The following is a 22,109-nucleotide window of genomic DNA, read 5'->3' as shown; positions in this document are numbered from 1 at the left end:
CCCCCCACCTGGTTTAGTGCTGTCTGACAGAAACACATGCAGTCAAAAAAGTTGTAGTAGCCACGTTAAAGGTCTTTTAAAAACCCACAGGTAAAATTAATTTTGATAATATATTTTATTTAAGTCAATATATCCAGATTATCATTTTGACACGCAATTGATATAAAAACTATTGAGAAGTTTTACATTATCTTTTTCACACCCCCTCACTGACACCCGGTAGATATTTAACGCAGCACGCCACAGCGGGGACCAGCCACAGCGGGGACCGGCCACACCGCAAGGTGCTTGCTCACAGCCACAGAGCAATTGGGTGCCACCCAGCCACCATGCTGGGCAGTGTGGCTCCAGTCTCTCCTCCTCGAGTCCACTGTCTGCACAGCCACTGTGGTTTTCTACCTAATCTGATTGTGGGATGTCCGTGCTTAGAACCTTCCAGTGGCCTTGTCAGGACACAGTCCCATACTCTGATGTCCCTTCATTTGCTGCACCCCCCCCCACACCTGCCCATCTGGCCTGACCCCTGACCACTCACTCCTGCCTCTCACTTTGGGCTCCAGCGACGAGGAGCTGCAAATGCAGGTGATGCAACAGTCAGTATGGCATGATGCTAATTTTGTTTATATATATATAAATATGCAAGAGTACAGATGATAGATATATATTTACATTAAAAACTCTGGAAAGATAGACACTAAAATGTAAACAATAATGATCTCTGGTTTGTGCCATTTGGATGATTTTAAGGTTTTTTTCCTTTTGCAAATTCGTATTTCCTAATTTTGTAAATAACTCCAGGATTGAAAAGGAGGGGAGAGTAAACGAACTTGCTAGAGGACTGGGCCCCAAAGCTAAGCAGTAAATTAAGTTACAGAGGGTCTGCATATTCAGGAACATATTTTGGAAAAATGGGTATCGTTGAGCCTCGCTGCTCAAGAATTCTGTATTTGTGAATTCACCTATCTGCTAAAACTTGTTGTAACCCCAAATCGCTCTAGCAACACCTTCACGGTCACTCGTGGACACGTACGTGGTGGGAAAGCATCTGAGTCACCCACCACAGATGTCCCCAGCTGCGGGGACAAGCATCTGCCTCGTTTCAAATCAGACTGTAAGCAGTGTCCTTGTGGCGGCCCGCTTGGTGCCACGTTGCTGTGCTTTTTGTTGGTGATTTCACTGTCCCAACGGCCCCGAGCAGGGTGCTGAAGTGCTGCCTGGTGTTGTAAGTGCGAGGCCCCTGCGGTGAGCCTCGAGGGTTAGATGAGCTTCATTCAGGCACAGGGCACAGTGCTGAGGCCAACAGTTCAGTGTTACTGAGTCGACGATTTGTATTGAATAAAGTGCTTTCATCGGAAACACATATAAAACAAGTTCCAGGCACAGTGACCGTGGAGGGAGATGACCATGCCTGCATACACGGTCACCTTAGCTCCATGTCACCTCTCACCTCTGTACACAGCAAACCGGAAGTCACAGCTCCAGGAAGACCCGTGCTGGGTTGCAGGAAGTACAAGGCGCTTCAAGGCACACCAACACGACTCAATAATCAGCACTGGCTTCAGTTTCCCTCTCTAAGTTTCTGAACATCTCAATTCTCCCTCTAGTGAAACAGCTGGCCAGCCCCAGCAGCCCCGTTTCCAAAACTCTTGAGGCTGAAGCCAAGTATGTGTCCAGGGCTGCTCTGCACTGACTCTGCTCTTCTCTGCTCTGGTTTCTATCTTCCCACTCAGGCTGGAATAACCTCCTTGAAGCACAGGGCAAATTCCCCTGACCCCTGGCCCCAGGGCCAAGTGCTAAGGGTTCAGGTCTCGGCTATCCCTCAACACGGGAAGGGCGCTAACTGCTGGGCAGGCCCCAGGATAACACGCCTCCCCTCCCCTCCCCTCCCCACTGGCCCAACAGGAAAAAATACTTTGTGCCCGAGTCATCAGAATGGAATTTCTCTTTAACACTTCAGAGTCTCATCAGCCCAGATGCACAGATTGAAGCACCTGGCTCTCTCTGAATTCCTTTCTTTACGTTGCCCGTATTTCAGCCCTGGTAATCCCGTGCTTAAGTGCCCCACGCTGTTGTTCAGGGAGGTAACATGTTTGTTTTTACAGCAATGAGTTACAGCCACTTGAGGCTTTCCACAGAGGAGGTCTGACCAGCACCCCAGGCCTGACCCTGGCCCTGCCACAGGAAAACAGCTCTGCTCTCAGAACCAGGGAACTTGTCCTGCTTTCTAGAGGCCAAGATACACAAAATTACTCAGGAAAAATAGGACTGCAGCATTTCCCTTTTTCAGGATGCTTATCTCTCTGTTTGAGGAGCAAAATTTGGCAATGTCTCGGTCACTGCTTGGGCTTTTTTTTTTTTTTTTTAATTAAAGGGCTACCAGGAAAAGTGCCGAGGAATACCACCAACCCAGCAATAAGGAGACCTACAACCTAGAAGCTGGTCAGCCACGTGGCCACCTCCTCTCTGGGCCTCAGTCTCCTCACCAGCTTAACATTCAATGACCACATCGGTCCCGTGTTACATAATAAGAGCATTTGTTTAATTATGATTATAGCACAAACATAAAGAAGAATGCATGCCTTTGTTTAACTTTCAGACTCACCTTTATGCCTGGAATTCCATTCCTCTCTCTACAGGAGTCAGCCAGCTCTTCAATTCTCAGTCCAGACCACTCATTCTTTCTTTCAATAAATATTTGTGCTAAATATTTATTAGTAAGTTATACCAAACGCACTAGGTACGAATGACCCACGATGAAGAGCACAGCAGTCCCTGCCCTCAGACACTTTCCGGTCTGCCAAAACAGCAGTTACCACCTCCGGCCCATCACCACGGGCCTCCCACGGTGCTGAAAGCGTTTCGTATCATGTGCCTCCTCAAATCTCTACGGCAACCCTACAAGGCACATACGCTTATCCTTCCGATTTTACAGATGGGGAACTGAGGCTTGGAAAGATTAAAGTACCTTGCCCGAGATCTCAACGCCAGAGAGCAGGAGGGATCTGACCCAGGTCGCTCAGGAGAGGGGCCGGCCTCTCTGGCTGCTGTGTGACCAGGTTACAGAACTCCAGGCTCTCAGAGCGACCCCCTCCCACACCGGACACCATCCTTAGGGACTCTAAATGTGTATGTGTGCATCTCATGCCTCATCTCCCCAATTAGTTTATTAATGCCTGTAAGAGAGGGGACCCTGTCCTTCATTTCTCTGCATCCTCACACTGCCTACGGCGAACGAGTTACTCCAAACCCACGGGGCTGACCGGGGCCTGGTCCCACGGGGCCAGTGCCAATACAAAGCAAAGCAAAGCAAAGCACAACCCTGCCTTTATAATGTGAACACACACTAAGTGAGAAATCCGGTTTGGGGGCTTCTTGGTCCCTGCCGTCTCGGCCTCCCTCTCCCCCAACACTCCACGGTAGTGGAAATTTCCCAGAAGAATGTCCTTTGCTTTATTTAACGAACAGAAGCTGTTCACCTGAGTTTCTTCTTTCTGATATCAGGAAGAATACAACAGAAAATGCATTTCTGCAACCCGGCCCAGGATGCAGTTCTCGGGTTTGAGTTTGGCCACCTTGGTAGAAAAGCATCTGTTTCTCACTGTGTGGCATGTCTGGAATCCAGACCTCCTTTCTCATTCCGAGCCCAAACCCTGAGAGAGGCCACCATCACCTCGCAAACAGAACACGGCAGGCAGCGTCCCAGAGTCCTCACGCACGAAATCGCACCTCCAAGTCACCAGCACCCAACATGTCTTTTCCTGGCCATCTGCCAAAGGGACTTTTGTTTTCCTTATAAAAGGTAAAATCGTTCCCACTGAGCAAGGGGAGCCCCTGTCACTCAGGCATCAGGTTCCCAAGATGTGTCGTCTTTCTCCACGCCACGCTTACCCCTTTTAGCTGGATCACATGAACTTTCTCCTTCTCGACTTTCCCCTTCATTCCCACATGGTTATTTATATCCAGAATATCCTTCTTTCTTAATCCACTGGACTATCCTCCCCCTCATTTTAAAAGGTCACTTTCAAGTTCTTTCCAGAAAGCCTTCTTGAAATAAAGGGCTGCAAGCTAATTCTTTTCCCCCACATTCCTTTGCTCAATAAGACATGATTACGTGCAAGGTTACTTACTCACCTTCTGAAAACACCACCAAACTGCTAACTAGATCAAAAGGAGGGGAAATCCCTACAGTAAAACACGCAATCAAAAACTAGGTGCACACTCTCTCAGGTGAAACCACGATCATTTTGCCCTGGCTGGTATGGCTCAGTCGGCTGGACCATCGTCCCGTTACACACAAAGGTCATAGGTTTAATTCCTGGTCAGGGTACATGTCTAGGTTGCAGGTTCAGTCCCCAGTCAGGGTATGTGCAAGAGGCAACCAATCAATGTTTCTTTCTCTCCCTCCTTTCCCCTCTCTCTAAAACCAGTAAGCGTGTCCTCAGGTGCGGGTTTAAAAAAAGCACAATCATTTTCTTCACATATATTTATATTTTCATTACAAAAGTGATTATATTCAGAACATTTGAAAATCAGGGACCCACCACCGTAGACACCACTATCCTAACATAATGATGAGCAATTTGGGGTATTTATTTCAATCTGTCTTCTTATACATCGGTTTAAACACTGCTGTAATCACGGCATCTGTATAATTTGGGATCTTGCTTTTTTTTTATGTTATAATTTTCTACTGAAATATATATTTTTTATAATCACCCTCATTTCTTTTTTTGTTTGTTTTTTTTGTTTTTTTTAAAATATATTTTATTGATTATACCATTACAGTTGTTCTATTCCCCCCTTCATTCCCCTCCACCCGCACACTCCCTCCCCCACCCTTCTCCCCCCTTAGTTTATATCCACGTGTCTCAACTTCTTTAGATTCTATATTTCCCCCACTATTCTCGCCCTCCCCCCTATCTATTTTCTACCTACCATCTATGCTATTTTCTGTGCCTTCTCCCCCCTTCTCCTCCTCCCACCCCCCTGTTGCTAACCCTCCATGTGTTCTTCATTTCTATGGTTCCACTCCTGATCTAGCTGTCCTCTTGGTTTGCTTTTGTTTTAGGTGTGGTTGTTAATAACTGTGTGTTTGCTGTCCTTTCACTGTTCATATTTTTCATCTTCTTTTTCTTATATAAGTCCCTTTAGCATTTCATATAATAAGGGCTTGGTGATGATGAACTCCTTGAACTTGACCTTATCTGAGAAGCACTTTATCTGTCCTTCCATTCTAAATGAAAGTTTTGCTGGATAAAGCAATCTTGGCTGTAGGTCTTTGGATTTCATGACTTGGAATACTTCTTTCCAGCCCCTTCTTGCCTGTAAGGTCTCTTTTGAGAAATCCGCTGACAGTCTGATGGGTACTCCTTTGTAGGTGACTGTCCCCTTATCCCTTGCTGCTTCTAGGATTCTCTCCTTCATTTTAGTCTTGGCTAATGTAATTATGATGTGCCTTGGTGTGTTCCTTCTTGGGTCCAACTTCTTTGGCACTCTCTGAGCTTCCTGGATTTCCTGGAAGTCTATTTCCTTTGCCAGACTGGGGAAGTTCTCCTTTATTATTTGTTCAAATACGTTTTCCACTCGTGGCTGTTTCTTTCCCCCTTCTGGTACCCCTATAATCCGGATGTTGGAACGTTTAAAGATGTCCTGGAGGTTCCTAAGCCTCTCCTCATTTTTTTGAATTCTTGTTTCTTTACTATTTTCTGGTTGGATGTTTCGTTCTTCCTTCTGGTCCACTCCCTTGATTTGAGTCCCATTTTCCTTTCCATCGCTATTGGTTTCCTGGACATCTCCCTTCATTTCAATTAGTTTAGCCTTCATATGTTCCTCTAATTTGTGACTAAGTTCCTCTAATTTGTGACTGTACTCTACCAATTCTGTGAGCATCCTGATAAATAGTGTTTTAAATTGGGCTTCTGAGAGGCTGGCAATCTGTTGGTCGCTTAGAGTTATTGGCTCTGGGACTTTGAGTTCTTCTTGAGCCATCTTTTGGGTTGTTCGTGCCTGTTCCATAGCAGGATCAGAGCCCTAAAGTGTTCACCAGAGCAGGGCAACTCAGTTGCTGGGTTGTGACGTTGTATGTGGGGGCGGGGTCAAAGAGGGGCAATGGCTTCCCTCTGGCGCCCGCAGCCGCGACCCCCACCAGCACCGCAGCCACCACCGTCACCAGGGCCACGCACCCCACTCCACTGCACGCGAGTGTGCCACCGCTGTCAGCCCTCCACCACTGGGTTCGCCTCCTGGGGCCTGTGTGGTCCGTCTCACTGCGCGCGAATGTGCAACCTTGGTCAGTCTGCCCCGCACCCCGACTAGGTCCGGGCTGCCTGCGCTCCTAGGTCTGTCCTTCCCGACCCTGCTCCGCTGCTGGCTCTGCCTCTCTTACCGTCCCCGTTGAACGGTTCGTAGCTGTCGGACTTCCGTATAATTTGGTTTTCTGGTCTCTGGGTGTGTCTTGGTTCTCCAAAACTTTTGTTGTATCCAAACTTGGTTGTGGGAGAAGGCACAGTGTTTCCACCTATGCCTCCATCTTGGCGGAAGTCTGGATCTTGCTTTTTTGAACACATTATCTGAAGCATACAGTTCTGTGTTCCAGCAAAGGCCATTAACACCATTTGCCATAGCTGTTCGCCTTGACTCTGAGCACTGCCACGTGCTTACCACTCCATGTTGAACATGCAGAGCATTTCCAGTGTCTTCCTATCATATACAGCGCTAAAGCATACCTTCAGGGCGAAATGAGACAAGCATCATTGTAGTTTCGTTCTGACCCACAGGATATACATTGAATCCGCATCTATGACTGGCTGTTCAGAAAATGGTCTCCCTTCTAGGCAGACACTGATCCCCTTCCCATTCTTTATCGCGTCCCCTTTTAAGGTTCACTGGATCCTTGCAAAGTCTGCCTTTCCTAATTTCTGTTATCTACTGATTTAACAAACCTATTTGATCCCCATAACTTGCCTACATGAATCTACCAAATGAACTCTAAGTTTTTGCAGCTGCCCTATACTGAAAAGAGTAAGGGATGCTCAGGAAGGGTTGTGCGACACCAGGTAAGGTGACTTTGGGGGTAATAGCTGTACATTTTTCTCAGAAAAATAGATGCATTCCAAAGATGTAAGGGAGTTTTTCTAAGTAGAAAAAAAAATCACATTTTGAACACTTCTTAGAAGCTTACTATCTAAAACAATCTGGCCTACTAAGATGAAGACCCTTCTAAAATGAAAATAATGGTCATAAGCTCTTTTTTTTATCTGTTCCCAAATTTTGGGTTTTGGGGTGACGGATTTTTTAGAGATGCAGCCCACTCCAGTGAGTAGAAAACCGCCTGAAATCGGGTCCTCAGTGCAAGTCACCACAAAGGGCACAGTGCAATGTGCGTGCCTGGTGGCACAGGGAAGCCTTCTGTCCCTGGGTAAATCCACGGACCCTCTGGAGGGGAGACTGACAGCCCCAGAGAATGAAATCCTCAATTCATCCAAAGGGCAGGGCCCGGCAGGGAGAAGTTCACAGGCATTGTCGTCCCATGGTTTTGTGTGCATCCCAAGGGGGGCAGGGAAACTGCTTTCGGAGGTGGCTGAGCCCACCATACTCGATGAGCATATCAGGCTAGGCCTTCTTCCTTCCAGTGATGGATGGGAGTGTTTGGGGGGTTGTGTTCCTTGCTTCTGCGTTGGGTTCACTGACACCAAGTAATCACAGGGCTATGCAATGGCAGTTTTAGTCTGTACCCACCTGGGACAGAAAAAGCAGTACCTGTCAAGGGGAACCAAGAATATGAGCAAGATCCGGTTAAGAAGCTTGGTTAAAAAATATGTATGTGTGCAAAACACCTTTGAAGAAACACTCAAGAAACTCATAATGGGGGCTGCTTTGGAGAGGCAAACTACAGTCATCAGCAGGAGTGAGGCATACTTTTCCCTGCATGCCTTTCTTTTCATTCAAAAATAATTTTTAACATGTGAAGGCACTATCCTTTCAGAAAATAAAAATTATTTTCAAATGCTTAATCTATTCGTGTGAAAAACATTTAAGCACAGACAGTTAATATACTTGGTATACATCTATTTTTTTTTTTTTTTTTTTGCTGGAAGAATACACAAGACACTATTAACCGTGGTTATCTTTGGAAAGAGGATTATTTTTACAATGAAAAAAATGGAACGCTGGCTTTCTCTTGCAAATGGAAAAAAGTTACTAAGTGGAAAAATAGAGTTGAAGTATATGCTGAGTAAAGGAATACAGTAAATGGCTTTTAAATATAAACAGCAGTAAAGCCGTAACCCGTGCTGTCCACATAGACAAACCAACCCCGCTCTCCCTGGGAAGGCACACCGTGTCTCGTTCCAGGGACCAGATCCGCCTGGCCACTGCCACCTCTGTGACCGTGGCAACCAAAGAACAGAATCGGATGGTCTCAGAAGAAGAGTCACAAGCTGAGCCTCCACCGGAAGGCAGCGCTGCAGGAAATGTTTCAAGACTCGGGTGTTCCACCCCAGTCCCTGCAAATTAATACCTTCCATGGACCCGAATGAAAGCGAACACTCCCGAGTGGTATTAAGTGGTATTTTACTCTTACGAACGTTTGTAAAAGCTTAAAATAATGCATTGGAGGGTTGAAGCCCATGACCTTGTGCAAATTTAGGAAAGTGACTCCCCTCAGGAAAAGTGTTTTAAGGCATTTAATTACAATTTACACCTTTATGCCTAACATGCAAAATGTCAGAATTCTTGGGCACCAAACTGCCAAGCACATAAAAGATTCCTGTGTAATCTTAAATGTGCAAACACACTTGGTTAAGAAAACAAATCCATTTTAAAGTAAAGTAAATTGTTCAGAATAAATGGACTGATTCGTCCTAAAAAGTCAAATGTTAAGAAAAACAAATCTATCCACACAAGGACACTGGGCTACTCCGTAGCTAGTTACACCTCTTGCTAATTTTGAAACGAAAGGCCACACTCAATTAGCCAGCCAGATTCTCTTCCCAAGCACGCCTGATGGGGAAGAATGGCATTGAGAAAAAGGCTCCCTTAGGCACTATTAGTGCCCTAATGAGATGGGGGTGGGGGGCCAGGGGTTAGGACAGGGACAAGGCGGCCACTATTGCCACACGGCCTTCAGGAAGTACAGGATCTGGGCCTCCGGGACAAGCGAGATGCTCCCAACCACACGCCGCTGTCAGGGGTGTCTGGCCGCGGCTACTCCCGCTCCCACGGCTGCTCTGCCGGGAACAAGTGTAGCACCACCCCACACGTGCACGGCTGGTCTCGCCGCTCTTCCTTTAAGGCATGAACTACATCCACCGGGGAGAAAATATGCCCATAATATCACCTAACTGTTGTCGGTGATATCACCAGCAACTAACAGATGGAAGGAGTACCGGTTTTCAAGGGGGCAAAAACGGGGGAGAGTCTGCAAACTTCAGATCAGCGAAGTTGACTTCAACCCTTAAATATGACCCTGTGGCTAATTACAGTTGTTAAACACACACTTTAAAAAAGAAGATCAATTTAGAAGCAAGCATGAGTGCAAAAACCACGAATCATTTCAAACCATCATTCCTTGAAAGGGTGACAGTGAACATGTAAGTTACAGCAAGCTATCTATCTGTTAAGCCGTCTTCGATAAATGCATTGCCCAGGTGAAGAAACGTGGGCTGAATAATAATACAGCTAGGCAGGTTTAGAAGTGATTGGACTTGAAGTTGGTTGAAGACTAACTAACCTGGAGAAGGTCTCTAGTGGTCTGCCTGGGGTGGGGGATGGGGGTGGGCCCATCCCTAGACCGACTCAAGGTCTAGAAGGGATCATCACACCATTATTCTCCACTCAGAAGGGGCTACGGTCATTGCGGATGAAAAACTGAGCACTGGCAAACAGAAAGATTTGAACAGACTGTGAAACCTGATCAAATCGGAATAAACTGATTCTTAAAGAGGTCAGATATATAAGCTTTGGGGCTGTTCTCATTTGTTCAGATAGAAGGTTGGTGGGAAAGACTTGAGTTCTGGTTGACAAAGAGGCCAGTGAGTCAACACAGTGTGATTCGATTGTCAGAAGAGCTAATGCAATCTGAGGCTGTGATAATGTCAGTCTAGATAATATCTAGGACAAAGGAGGCGGTAAGCTTGCTCTTTGTGCTTGGAGCAGACCACACTGGAGTCTGCGTTTAGGTCTGGGAACTTTCTCTGTCTCTCTGTCAATCTTTACACTTACTGATTTTAGAGAGGGGGAAAGAAGGTAGAGAGACAGGGAGTGAAACATCCATGTGAGAAATATCACACTGATTGGTTGCTCTCATATGCACCCCAACTTGGGACAGAACCCACAACCTAGGAACGTGCCCTGACCAGGAATCGAACCTGCAACCTTTTGCTATGGGACAGTGATCCAACGAACTGAGCCACACACTGGGCCAGGGCTTGGGACTACTCTTCGTAGTCCCTACTATTTCAGGCCACCTGGTTCATATCCCACTTCTGGCTACACAGGTGTGGGTAGGAGTCACACTCCAGCCGGGGTAACAGGCTCTAAATGGCAGGATGACCGAGCTGGCCTCCTTCTGTGGGGCTCTGACAGGACAGAAAGCAAACGCAGAGCTGTGGGTGGCCCTTACGTCTCGCCACTACAAGGAACAGCCTGCCAAAGGTCAGGGGCCACACAGAGAAGAGCAGAGCGCAGAGGTGGGGAAAAGGACAACCTGTGGTGAGGACAGCACGTGAGCCACCCAGGCCTACAAGGTGACCTACATCTGACATCTCCACTGTACCAGGCCAGGGCACTTTCATTCTACAGACCTAGGTAAAGGGGAAGATACGGATGAGAAAGGTTAGGGATACGGCAAAGAGGCAGACCCAGAGACAGAAAGTTTCAATGGGGGGAACAACAAATAATGACGAAGGGAAGCTATAGGTTAAAGACGTTAGATGAGACACAGCTACCAAATGTAATGTGTAGACCTTATCTGGATTCAAACAAACCAACTGGAGAAATTATGAGCGAATCGGAGACACCTAAATGCTGCCTGGATATTTGCCAATACTAAGGAATTACTGGACTTTTTAGGTATGATAGGAGATTGTGGTTATGGTTTTTTAAAACAGTTACTTACTGAAATGTTTATTAAGGAAACAGATGCGATATCTGGGAGCGGCTACAGTGTAATTCAGTGAGGAGTAGGTGGTGGGTCCACACGTCTATGATCATCACACCTCGGTGCTGGGGGCACAAGGGTTCCCTGCTTATTCCCTCTACCTGTGTGGTGTTTGAAGTTTTCCATAACAAAAAGTTAAAACGAATGGCAGGAGAAATATGCCCAAGCCAGTGTCTCTCCCCTACTCTCTCTCAGCTCAACAGTAAAAATAGAATCCATTAAGAAAAACTGAGCACCCAATTAGTCAAAAGAGCTGGTCTGGAATTCTACCCACATTCAAAGACATGGGTAAGTCCTGTAACCCACAACTGACAGGTAATTATTGCTGCCCTAGTAAGAAATGAAAAAGAAACCAGAATATCTGATAGGGCCACTAGATGCAAAGAGCCAGGTGCTGAGAGTCAGGGTGGGGGGGCAGGGGGTGATACAAACAAAGAAAAAAGCTGGAAGCTCTTTTCTCCTATAATCTGAATAACCATAAAATATGGAACAAAATCCAAGTGCCTGGGGTAAACACTTAAATGGCACTTACACTGCACCAGGCACTGCTCAACACTCTTTTCAAATGTTAACTCATTTAACCCTTAACCACCCTGTAAGGCCGGCACTGCCATCTCCATCTTACTGACCAAGGACCAGTGACACCGTTAAGTAACCTGCACCAAGGTCACGTTGCTAGAAAGAGCTTCACACCCAGGAAATCCAGATCCAGCATCCACACCCCTCCACCATGCAACAGATTTGCAACACTCACGGACGACAGTGAAATAATGTGGAAGGCCTACAGACACCAGGGCTGTACACTGCAGCCGAACTCGCGCCCAGGGCTGAACAAGGCTGCCCTCCCTGCCGTTCTGCGCGCAGAGGGCAACACCGTGATTTTTCCCTATTGCACGTTGTTCTGCCCAATCTTTGTGTTTCACATCAAACCCTGAGAAATGAGTAACAGATGAGGCAGCTGCGCTGTGAGCCACCACGATCAAAAGCAAACTGTCTTGATCTGATCTCGTTTAAAGGGGAAAAAAGGCAACGTCTTCTGATTTTAAACAGACTAAATCCATTCAGATTTTTATCCCAGGGATATTGACCAAAAAAGACAAATAAAAAACTGTGAAACCGATTCATCTGGATAAAGTTCTCCTAGGAAAAACAAAGAGGGAAACTCTACCCCTCAAACAGCAAAAACTCACCACACCCTGTTTTATGACTATTCAACAATGATCCAAGATAAAAGCATTATGAACTGCAGAGAAGTTACTCGCATTTACCTGCAATTGGTGTCTACGTTGAAGTACTCCAAGGGGGAGTGGGTGACAGGCGATAGGAAGGAAGGCTGCAGTTAAGGCTTACCTTGTTTTTTAAAGAGGATTTTCTAAAGAGCAGTTCATGCAAAAATACATTTATATCTGGCCCCGGAGTTATGTCCAGCGAGCAGCAGAAAATTTATGTTTGCTTTTAATCACAGATGCCATGGAACAAAAGTTTCCATTACAGGGTTTTACTCCAGAATAACGGCACTCGGGCGACTTTCAATTACTGTACTTCTTACTTGTCATAAAGCAGAAAGCACATGTTTGAAATTTCAGTGGAAGTTAGAACAGCAGTTTCTGAAAACCTCATAAAAGGGAGGACTGATTTAGTCCTAGGATCTCGGCAGGATACCTGAAGTTCAATTTTGTCTCGGAACAAAAGCACCAGAGCAGCCCGCAGGCTTTGCATAGGATGAAGGGGAGTTGGGGGCACCTCACTGGCTGATCTAAAAAAAGCCCAATCATTAAAAGGCCCTAAAAAACCACCAAAGGCAGCAACAGAAAAGACGCTCTGGCTCTTCTGTCTTCCGAGCAACAGCAAAGGCTCTGAGCAGTTAACCCACCTCCAGCTTATTTTGGAGTCTGTGCTTATCCAGGTGAACCCACACCAAAAGCCACTGGTTAAAAAGAGAACTTTCGCCTCCCTCCTCCTCTGTGGAGAATGTTTGATGTGCACACTTTTTAAGATACAATTTCGTGAACAGAAAGGACTGAGGTGAATTTCAGGGAGTTCGGCCGAGACCTTGCATCCAGCACCGTGACCCTGATCTAATAATAATCAATCCTCTTGGCTTCGGTTCTCCAACTCAAACCTACTTTAAGCAGTTAAACTGCTTAATGTCTGCTGATTACTAGTTGCTGGAAGAAGGTGATACGCATGCATTTGGAGTTGCTTGGAAGAGCGATGTTAGAGAAACACCAACTATGTATGAACTGAAAAAGCATGGAATGATAAGTCTGCAGATACGAGACTATTTTAATGCGCTAAAATCTCTGGCATGTCAAAAACAGAGGGGAGCCCTGGCTGGTGTAGCTCGGTGGATTGAGCACAGGCTTGCAAACCAAAGCATCACCAGTGTGATTCCCAGTCAGGGCACATGCCTGGGTTGCAGGCCGGGTCCCCAGTGTGGGGTGTGCTAGAGGCAACCACACATGGACATTTCACTCCCTCTCTTTCTCCCTCCCTTCCCCATTTCTCTAAAATAAACAAATAAAATCTTAAAAATTTCTATTAAAAAATAGAGGAGAGTCTTTGTCACACATCCGTTTGCTCATTTAAGTGCTCTTTAAGGCACCAATTAAGAAAAAAAAACAAAACTGCCCATAAACTGTGTGGGTGTATAGACTGGTACAATTAGACGATTCAGTTAAGGCCCAACTCTAATAGTAAATTTTTAAATCAAGCTAAGCAGTAGTGAAAGTGCACAGTCCAAGTCACGCGATGTGGAAACTACCATGCTTTCGAGTTCTGAGTCTCAAAGTCACATGCCCGCTTTCTGTGATCCAGGTCTCAGCACCTGAACACCTCCCTTTGGTTGGTTTCCATCCTAAAGGAACTTACCAGCTAAAGAAAAAGAACCCCCCCTCCAAAGAAACCACACACACACACAAAAGGCTAATTACAAGGACATCTGTGCATACAATCTGTGGACGCTCACAGAAGCATCTTTCCCAGAGGGAAAAGAGACAGGAAAACTTCTTAGAGCAGGGAACCAGGACTGAGTTTAGAAGTTCCAAACTCAGCCAGGTGGGAGGCGAGAGAGGAAACACACACACACGTGGGAAATGAGGGAGAAGAGCAGGCCGGGGAGCATGCTCTGACCCCGAGACCGTGAACTGCTGAAGAACCCTTAAGCAGGATCTAAGTTGTCTTTTGGGGCTTATCATTCCACTTGGGAAAGAGCCCAGAGCACTGCTGATCGAGGTGGGTCTGCAGCCCAGCGCCTGTGCAGGAGTTGTTTTCGACCAGCCAAGGCAATGGGCAAGTTCAAAACTGAGAACGATTACTTGGAAACGCTCACAGCAGCTCGATGCCACAGCAACATCCAAGCTTAGGATCAATGGGCTTGTCTTGTTGAACAGGAAGGAGGCCAACGTGTGCACTGTCAGCCCAGGGGGCAGTCGCAGGTGATTCAGGCTGTACAGGAGGAGTCAGGTGTAGTGAGGCCACTTGTGGCAGTGTATGACTGACTGGAAATCAACAACACGAAACAAAACTGATGGTTGAGTACAGACAGTCTGAGAAGCTAGTCTAGACTAGAGAATCATTTCAGAGGTCAGCACCAGAAGCAAGGCGCCGCCGGAGAAGGTTGTGTACACAGGGGTCTGAATGAAACCTGAACTCAAGTAGTGATTGTAGGGACGGAGAGAAAGCCTTCCGGTTGAGCGTAATGAAGGTGGTCAAACAAGGAGACGCAGCGCCCTTTTGCTGTGAGGGGTGGAAGAGAATCAGGGAAATCTCCTAAGACTCAAGAATTCTTATTTACTCTTAAAATAATGGCAAGATGTAAAGCAACAGTATGCCAGCGATTCATGAAAGCTAGCACGAAGATTCTAAATTCATTGTCATTTTCTTCGAGCGCCTTTGAATAAGCATAATGGTAAATTAATGAAATACAGAAAACTAAGCACCCTGGTGGTTAACCACTGGGGATTCAGGATGTGAAGAAAGAAAACACACCCTCCGCTTTCCCCCTGAAAGGATGTCATGCAGTAATGAGCCCGGTCTGGTTCAGAATGGAGCCAGCGGGAGCCCCATCAGAAAAAAGAAGACCCTTCGCACGGAGGGGCTTGTTCATCCCCAACCCCTGCTCTACACAACACGGAGCCTTCCTTCTCAGATTTGTGCTGATGTTAAAACAAGGACTCCCGGCAAAAGGCAGAGTGGTAAAAAGAGGGTAAGGCAAAACACCAGCACAGAATAAAATCAATGACCCTAACTAACCTCAAAACCCACTGCTTTTCTCTGAGCTCTGGCTCATGTTCCAACCCATTATCAGAAGACAAATTAATTAGCAAGAGCTGCGGACAGCTAGTCCGTAGGGCCCTTGCCGCTCACTGGAAGATGAGTATTAAACCTGCAAAGGCTCCAAGTCTGAGCAAAGCTATCCTACAGCATTCCAGAGCTGGGGAGGGAGGCAGTTCCACCCTAGGGGGTGAGGTTTCTGCTGCTGCAGAGACCCAGCACAGTCCATTTCTTCCCACGTGAAAGAGTGGCGATCCTCAACTTTCGAGCTGCCCAGGTGAAGCAGCCACCCGTGGAAGACATCCCTAACAGCTCTGGCACACCGCGACACCATCGCCAGTACACAATTCATCTCTCTCGAGAAGAGTACCTCATCATCCTAAAGTTGTTACCCTTTATCACGCCTAGGCTTTATCGATCTGCTGTCTCTGTTGTGAGGGCAAACAGAAGGAGCTCAGTCAGTATCAGTACTATCAGTATTTTAAGGCAGAGTATTTTTTAAAGATTTTTAGAGAGAGGGAGAGAAGGAGAGAAACATCAGTGTGTCGTTGCCTCCCGTGCAGCCCCAACTGGCGACCTGGCCCACAACCCAGGCACGTGTCCTAACTGGGAATCAAACCAGCGACCCTTTGGTTCACAGGACGGCACTCAATTCACTGAGCCACACCAGCTGGGGCATTTTTGAAAAAAATATGTATTCATTTGCTTTTGTTTCATTCTTCTAGGTCTTTCTACTCAATTATAATCTTTTCGAGGGCAATTCTTTCAACTGCTTCATTATATACCTTTGTATGCTCATAAAAGTCATTTGTTTGAAAGGTTAAAAAATACACCTCGTAACAGTTTTACAATTCTACAGTGAGATGTGTTCCAAAGGCTCAAGCTATGACATGAACTACTAAGTTTCATGAGAATGTATTAACAAATAATAGCTAGCACTTAGGGAGCACATCCTATATGCCGGGCATGCGTATAGTATCCCATGCAGCAGTCTTTACAACAGTCCTGTAAGGCAGGTGTTTTGATCATCTCCACTTTACAGACGAGGAACCAGTGGCATGGACACGTAGGGTAACTTGCACAAGGTCAGAGCTAATAAAAGGCAGAGCCAGGATCTGAACTCAGGCAGATGGACAAGAGTCCGTATTTTCAGGCACTACACTAGACAGCTTCATTATGCAGAGAAGAAAAATGAGATTAAAAATGCATTACAAATAATGGAACAAGGAAAAAGCCTCTCAAGGAAAATTGCTCTTATTACTTTAATTGGACTGTTGTTTCTCATTAGACAGATCCAAGTCCTGGAAACACAGTCAAGAGAGGGCACCTCTCCTAGCCAGTACAGGGGTGGAACTTACATGGAAGGCAGAAAACCCCAAGCCTTTTTGCTATCTTTTACTACATTGATTGAAAGTAGTCTTGTCAAAAAAAGAAAGAAAAGCCCTGGCTGGTGTGGCTCAGTAGAGTGAGCACAAGCTTGCCGACCAAAAGGCCACTGGTTCAATTCCTAGTCAGGGTACATATCTGGGTTTTCAGGGCACAACCTCGATCACTGATGTTTCTCTCCCTCTCTTTCTCCCTCCCTTCCCCTCTCTGAAAATAAATAAGTAATTTTTTTAAAGATTTTATTTATTTATCTGTGGAGGGGAAGGGAAGGAGAGAGGGAGAGAAACATCAATGTGTGGTTGCCTCTCTTGGGTCCCCTGTTGAGAACTGGCCTGCAACCCAGGCATGTGCCCTGACTGGGAATCAAACTGCAATCCCTTGGTTTGCAGGCCTGTGCTCAGTCCACAGAGCCACTCCAGCCAGGGCTAAAAGATTCTATTTATTTATCTTTAGAGGGGAAGGGAAGGAGAGAGGGAGAGAAATATCAGTGTATGGTTGCCTCTCGTGCGTCCCCTGCTGGGAATTGGCCTGCAACCCAGGCATGTGCCCTGACTGGGAATTGAACCGCACGAGATCCTTTGGTTCACAGGCTCGTGTTCAATCCACTGAGCTACACCAACCAGGGCAAATAAATAAAAATTAAAAAAGAAAAAAAGAAAGTAGTCTGTCAGTGTTACAGAAATCATTCTCTTAGTGGCTACGTAATTTGGGTTTGAGGGAGAAAGAAGTGTGAGAGATGGAGCTAAGACTCGGTTGGTACCAAACCCTGCCCCATGCGAAGAACCAAAGGGATTCAGGTGAATTCTGGGCCAAGCCTCTGATTTAGTTTGAACCAAAAGAAACACACTGAACAAGCAACCCACATGGGGTAGTAAAAAGGTTCCCTTATCCCAGCGGCAACAGGTAGACCAGGGACACTGGTCCAGATCCCTGCCGGACACTCTCCCACCCTGGCCTTTTCTTCCCCTTGTCAGACAGGAAGTTCTAGGACCAAGACAGACCCAGCAAACCGGTGCCCTTCAATGTCAGCGCACCCACCCTGATCAAATGTTTCCCACCAGGCATCCAGCCCAGGCAAGGCTGAGTCCTGTGGCTTTAACCTCCAAACCAGTGCTCTCCTCTGTAATGCCAAAGTAGATCCTGGAGATCTACTGTGTTAACTAAGTAACTTACACTGATCAAATGGGATAGATCAAATCTCAAGGTCGGAACCTTCACCACTTTCCAACTACTCATCACATCTCCAGAAATTGGAAAAATGTTTACCAACAGAACAAAAAGCAAGCCTACTTAAAACAAGTCTAACTGCCTATACTTCAGGATTATGTTTCCTCACGAAACTGCTCTTATAAATCCACTCAAAGTTCTGCTATCGCCTAATTACAATTTTTACACAGCTATTTAATATGTGTGTGCTTGGAAGCCAGACAACGAAGCTTCGGTTACTTTTGCACCTTCCACTAAAGCAAGTAGAAACAGGACTACCTTCCATCAACAATTCTATTTTAAAGATGCCAGAATTCTTTTATTTGCTGTTTTCTCACAGCTCCAATCAAGGTGAGAGGAGCCAGGCAAAATGCAGGCTTAACATATATGGTCATCCGCAGACTTTCTTACTACATAAAAGGGGAAATTAATAAAAGAAGAAAAAAAGCAATACTACACGGCATTTTCTTTCCCCACCATAATTTTTCAATTTTCTTTAGAGAAATGCCAGCCAATAACTAATTAGAACCATACCCTTTGTTATCCCAAAGGGAAGAAATATACGAATGGTCTTTAAGAGCAAATGTTAATGAGAACTTTAAAAAATTAGTAATCTGGAACTTTGTTTTATCTTCAATGTAAAACAAAATTCTCTTCTATAGAGCTATTTTTATAGTTGGTGAGACATGGGCAGAGTCCATCAGCAAGGGGGTCGATGGTCACCCACCCAGCACCCTGAACTGGGGGTGCCTGGGGCTCTTCACTGTGCTTATCCCGGAACTGGCATCACAAGCTCGAAGGTTTCTAAGCACCCCAATTTCAAACGAGAGACAAAAACTCACAATTACAGAAAAGGAATCTGTTCTAGATGTCTTTGGTTTCCAGCGGAAAACAACTCCTTCCAGAGTGAGTGCGTGGCTTGTGTGATTTCCAAGAGTATGTTTTCCATAAGAAACCCAGCTGGAGTCTTTTTACCTGGTTGTATCACCTTAAATAAGAATGTTTCTGGCATAAGATCTTGAGTTGCCTATTCATGAGCATCCAAGAACAGAAACTGTGGCCTCAAAACTGGACTTGTTTTAGAGAACAAAGTAAACAGAAAAACTTGGAGCAAAATAATGAAATTTTTAAATGCGGACGCCCCAGGGATTGGGCATGTGCACATGCTGAACTGTATTTCCAAATGCGGGTCTGCCTGGTGTCATCCGGACTCTCAACCTGGTAGAATCAGCTGGCCCAGGCTAGGGCCACAGGCCACATTTTTTCATGTCAAGGGACTGGCCAGGGCATAGAGAACCAGGCATGGTCTATGTCCTACCTAGTGGCCTCCTTTTTCAAGAAAAAGCTTTAAGCGTTTGCAAAACATCTCAATTTGCTCCATATTTTTACTCTCTAGCGAATGTATTTCTCCCACTGTGAAAACCACAGCAGGCCTCAGGTCTGTCACGGTTTACCATCACTGTATGTTTGCAAAACCTACAGTCACTGGTGTGGCCCAATAAGGACATTATTTAACCCAGACTTTGGTCTACGATAGAAACTTGCCATGATGATGAAAACAGTACTTGGTTAATCACTTTCTGAACATTATTCCTCCCCAAAAGACCTATAAAAACAACTACTTAGGAAAACAAAGGGTTCCATACTGTTAAGCAAAAAAGGACTAACCATTCCTATTAATGCAACAGCAAACGTATAAATCAAAGATGGGCAAAATTACCTACAAGGGGCTTAAAATGCCAAGTTTTGCCTCCATGCGGTTAGTGACCCCATGTTCTTTCAGTGTTACATGGACAAACTGTATTTCATACTTTAAATACCAAGTCTGTACCTTTCACTGCTTCACGATGGATGATTTACTGGAGACATTTGGGGTCACAGTATTAGCCTTCTGCTCTCACTAAATCTAAATCATGCTTCTTAACAAGATTCTCTACACATAAAACAAACACAGGGTATGCCATTACCACACTCCCTAGAGGGACCTTAAGGCCCCCAGTGCAGCCCTTCTCCCGTCCATAAACCGAGATTCTCCTCAGAAAAAGGACTGGACTCACACGTTGCATACCAATTAAGCAAGAGCACCCCAAAACGTTTTCTGTTTCAGTTCATGACAAAAATTCCTTAATTCCTCTTATTAAAATAGACATCTTCATCCAACAGATAGACTCAAAAACCCAAACTAACTGGGAGGAATGAGAAGTTGACAGCGCAGTATATATAAATTTCCCCAAATCCTTGTTCCTCTGGTCAATCTGCACCTATGGGATCAGCTCAGCATTTAATTCGAAGCTTGCCAGGACGGCAGTGGCCCACCAACCAAGCTACTAAGACCTGCAAGAACTGTCTGTTCCTGTGCCTGGGAGGCATCTGGGGAGAATGGCTGGACAGCCAGACAATGAAAAGCTCCCGGGTGGCCACTAGTCCAGCCGCGGTGCAAAAAGAGTGGGGAAGGTAGAGGACTGAATTCCCTTCTTGCCCCAAACCACAGTCAGCGGCCACCTCCCCGGGGGTGCAGGGCGGCCTATCCTCGGCTTCTGCGTCCAGGGTTCTAGGGAAAGGGGGGCGGCCAGAAAAGCAGATTTCTCTCGAAAAGAAAAGAAACTTCCTGGTTTGAGCATTATGGGTAGGGGGCTAGCGCCCTCCCCCACCTACTACAGGTATCCGCCAGGAGTCCAGTGGCTGAAGGAAGAAAGCGGCCTCTCCCCGCACCTCTGGCTCCGCGATAGGAGTCACGGAGTCCAGACCCCCAGCGCAGCCACCCCCTACGCGAGTCTCCCAACTTGTGGGGACAGGGTCCTGGACTCCTCAGGACGCAAGCCTGTGTCGGGAAACCGAAGGGTGTCAAACTTCCCGTGCGGGTGCGGCCTGGCACAGGCACCGAGGAGTTCCCGCGGGAGCCTCAACCCAGCGGGGTCCCGGGAAGGGGGTCAGGCACAGAGGAAGGAGATACTGAGGGACGGGGCGGGGGGGGGGGGGGGGGGGGNGGGGGGGGGGGGGGGGGGGACGTGTGCAAAGATGATGGAGGAGGCAGAGGGTACAGTGGGTGGGTTGGCGGAAGGGGGGCGGCAACGACCTGGCTCCCGGGAACGTGAAGGGGTGTGCACCCAGGCCTGGGGCGCCGAAGAGGCCCGCGCCGCTCACCTTCCTGTGCTTCTCCTTGTAGGGTAGCGCCAGCCACGGCATGTCCCGCACGAAGTCCTGCCACTGCCGCTGGTCCTGGTCTGAGGACACGAAGACGATCTCCAGGCGGCGCCGCGGCTCCGGCTCTGCGGCCGCCCCGGCTCCGGGCCCCGGGCCGGCCCCGGCCCCCGGCCCGGCCGCCGCGTCCCCCCGCAGGCGGCCGTAGAAAGCGGCCAGGCTGGCGCTGAGCTGCGCGCAGGGGGCGCTCAGGCTGCAGCCGAAGTAAAGCCCGAGCAGCGAGATGCCGCGGGCGCTCAGCGAGTGAACGTCCACCTCCTCGCCACCGCCGGTCACCAGCTTCTCGCCGAGCAGCTCCTCCAGGAAGCCCGACATCCTGGCGCACCGCTGCCCCGGCACGCGGGCGTGCAGGCGGTGGCAACCCGGCTCTCTCGGTCCGCGCGGCTGGCCGAGGCAGCGGCGGTGGCGGTGGCGGCGAGAGGAGAGCCCCGCCCACACGGGTCCGCCCTCGTCACGCCCCTCAGGCCCGCCCTCGCCACGCCCCCTCCGTAGTTGTCTGTGGCCCTGCGGTCTGTCTGGTCTATTCCAGTAGCTGTTGGGACACCGGGTGCCAACTTCCACCGCGTGGCCAAAGTGCTCGGGAACTAACCCTGGCGTGGAAGCTGACCGGAAACGCTCCATTCTAACGGGAATGTCCGAAGCCTAAATAAAGAAGGGTCCGCTGAGCCCCCATTTCCGAAACTGCTGGACTTGGCCTCACCCCTCCCTTCATTTCCTCTCCCCTTCCAAATTCTCAGTTTTCTCCAAACTTCTCCAAAGATTCCCACGGTCTCCCCCACCCCACCACCACCGCAGTTCTCTTACCCCTTCTTATTCCTCTCACCCTACACAAAGCCTACACCCTACACACCCTACACTCTACACACCCTCTTTGGTCGTTTCG

The 22,109-nt window shown here is 47.3% G+C and overlaps 1 protein-coding gene across 2 annotated transcripts in view; it reads right to left on the bottom strand.

Moving 5' to 3' along the window:
• Positions 1-21,648, bottom strand: part of NXN (nucleoredoxin) — a 142,319-nt gene extending 120,671 nt beyond the window's left edge. Inside the window, exon 1 of one of the 2 annotated variants that reach the window (XM_037070364.1) lies at positions 21,170-21,648. In XM_037070364.1, the coding sequence (XP_036926259.1) occupies positions 21,170-21,541 (372 nt within the window). In that variant the 5' untranslated portion in view covers positions 21,542-21,648. The remainder of the gene's footprint in view (positions 1-21,169) is intronic. The other variant, XM_037070363.1, reaches the window with a different exon arrangement.
• Positions 21,649-22,109: the final 461 nt, after the last annotated feature.

This window comes from Sturnira hondurensis, unplaced genomic scaffold (genome assembly GCF_014824575.4).
Source record: "Sturnira hondurensis isolate 20B ecotype Veracruz unplaced genomic scaffold, ASM1482457v3 Scaffold0018728, whole genome shotgun sequence".
NCBI classification, from domain to species: Eukaryota; Metazoa; Chordata; class Mammalia; order Chiroptera; family Phyllostomidae; genus Sturnira; species Sturnira hondurensis.
This window is presented reverse-complemented; position numbering and strand designations above follow the sequence as displayed.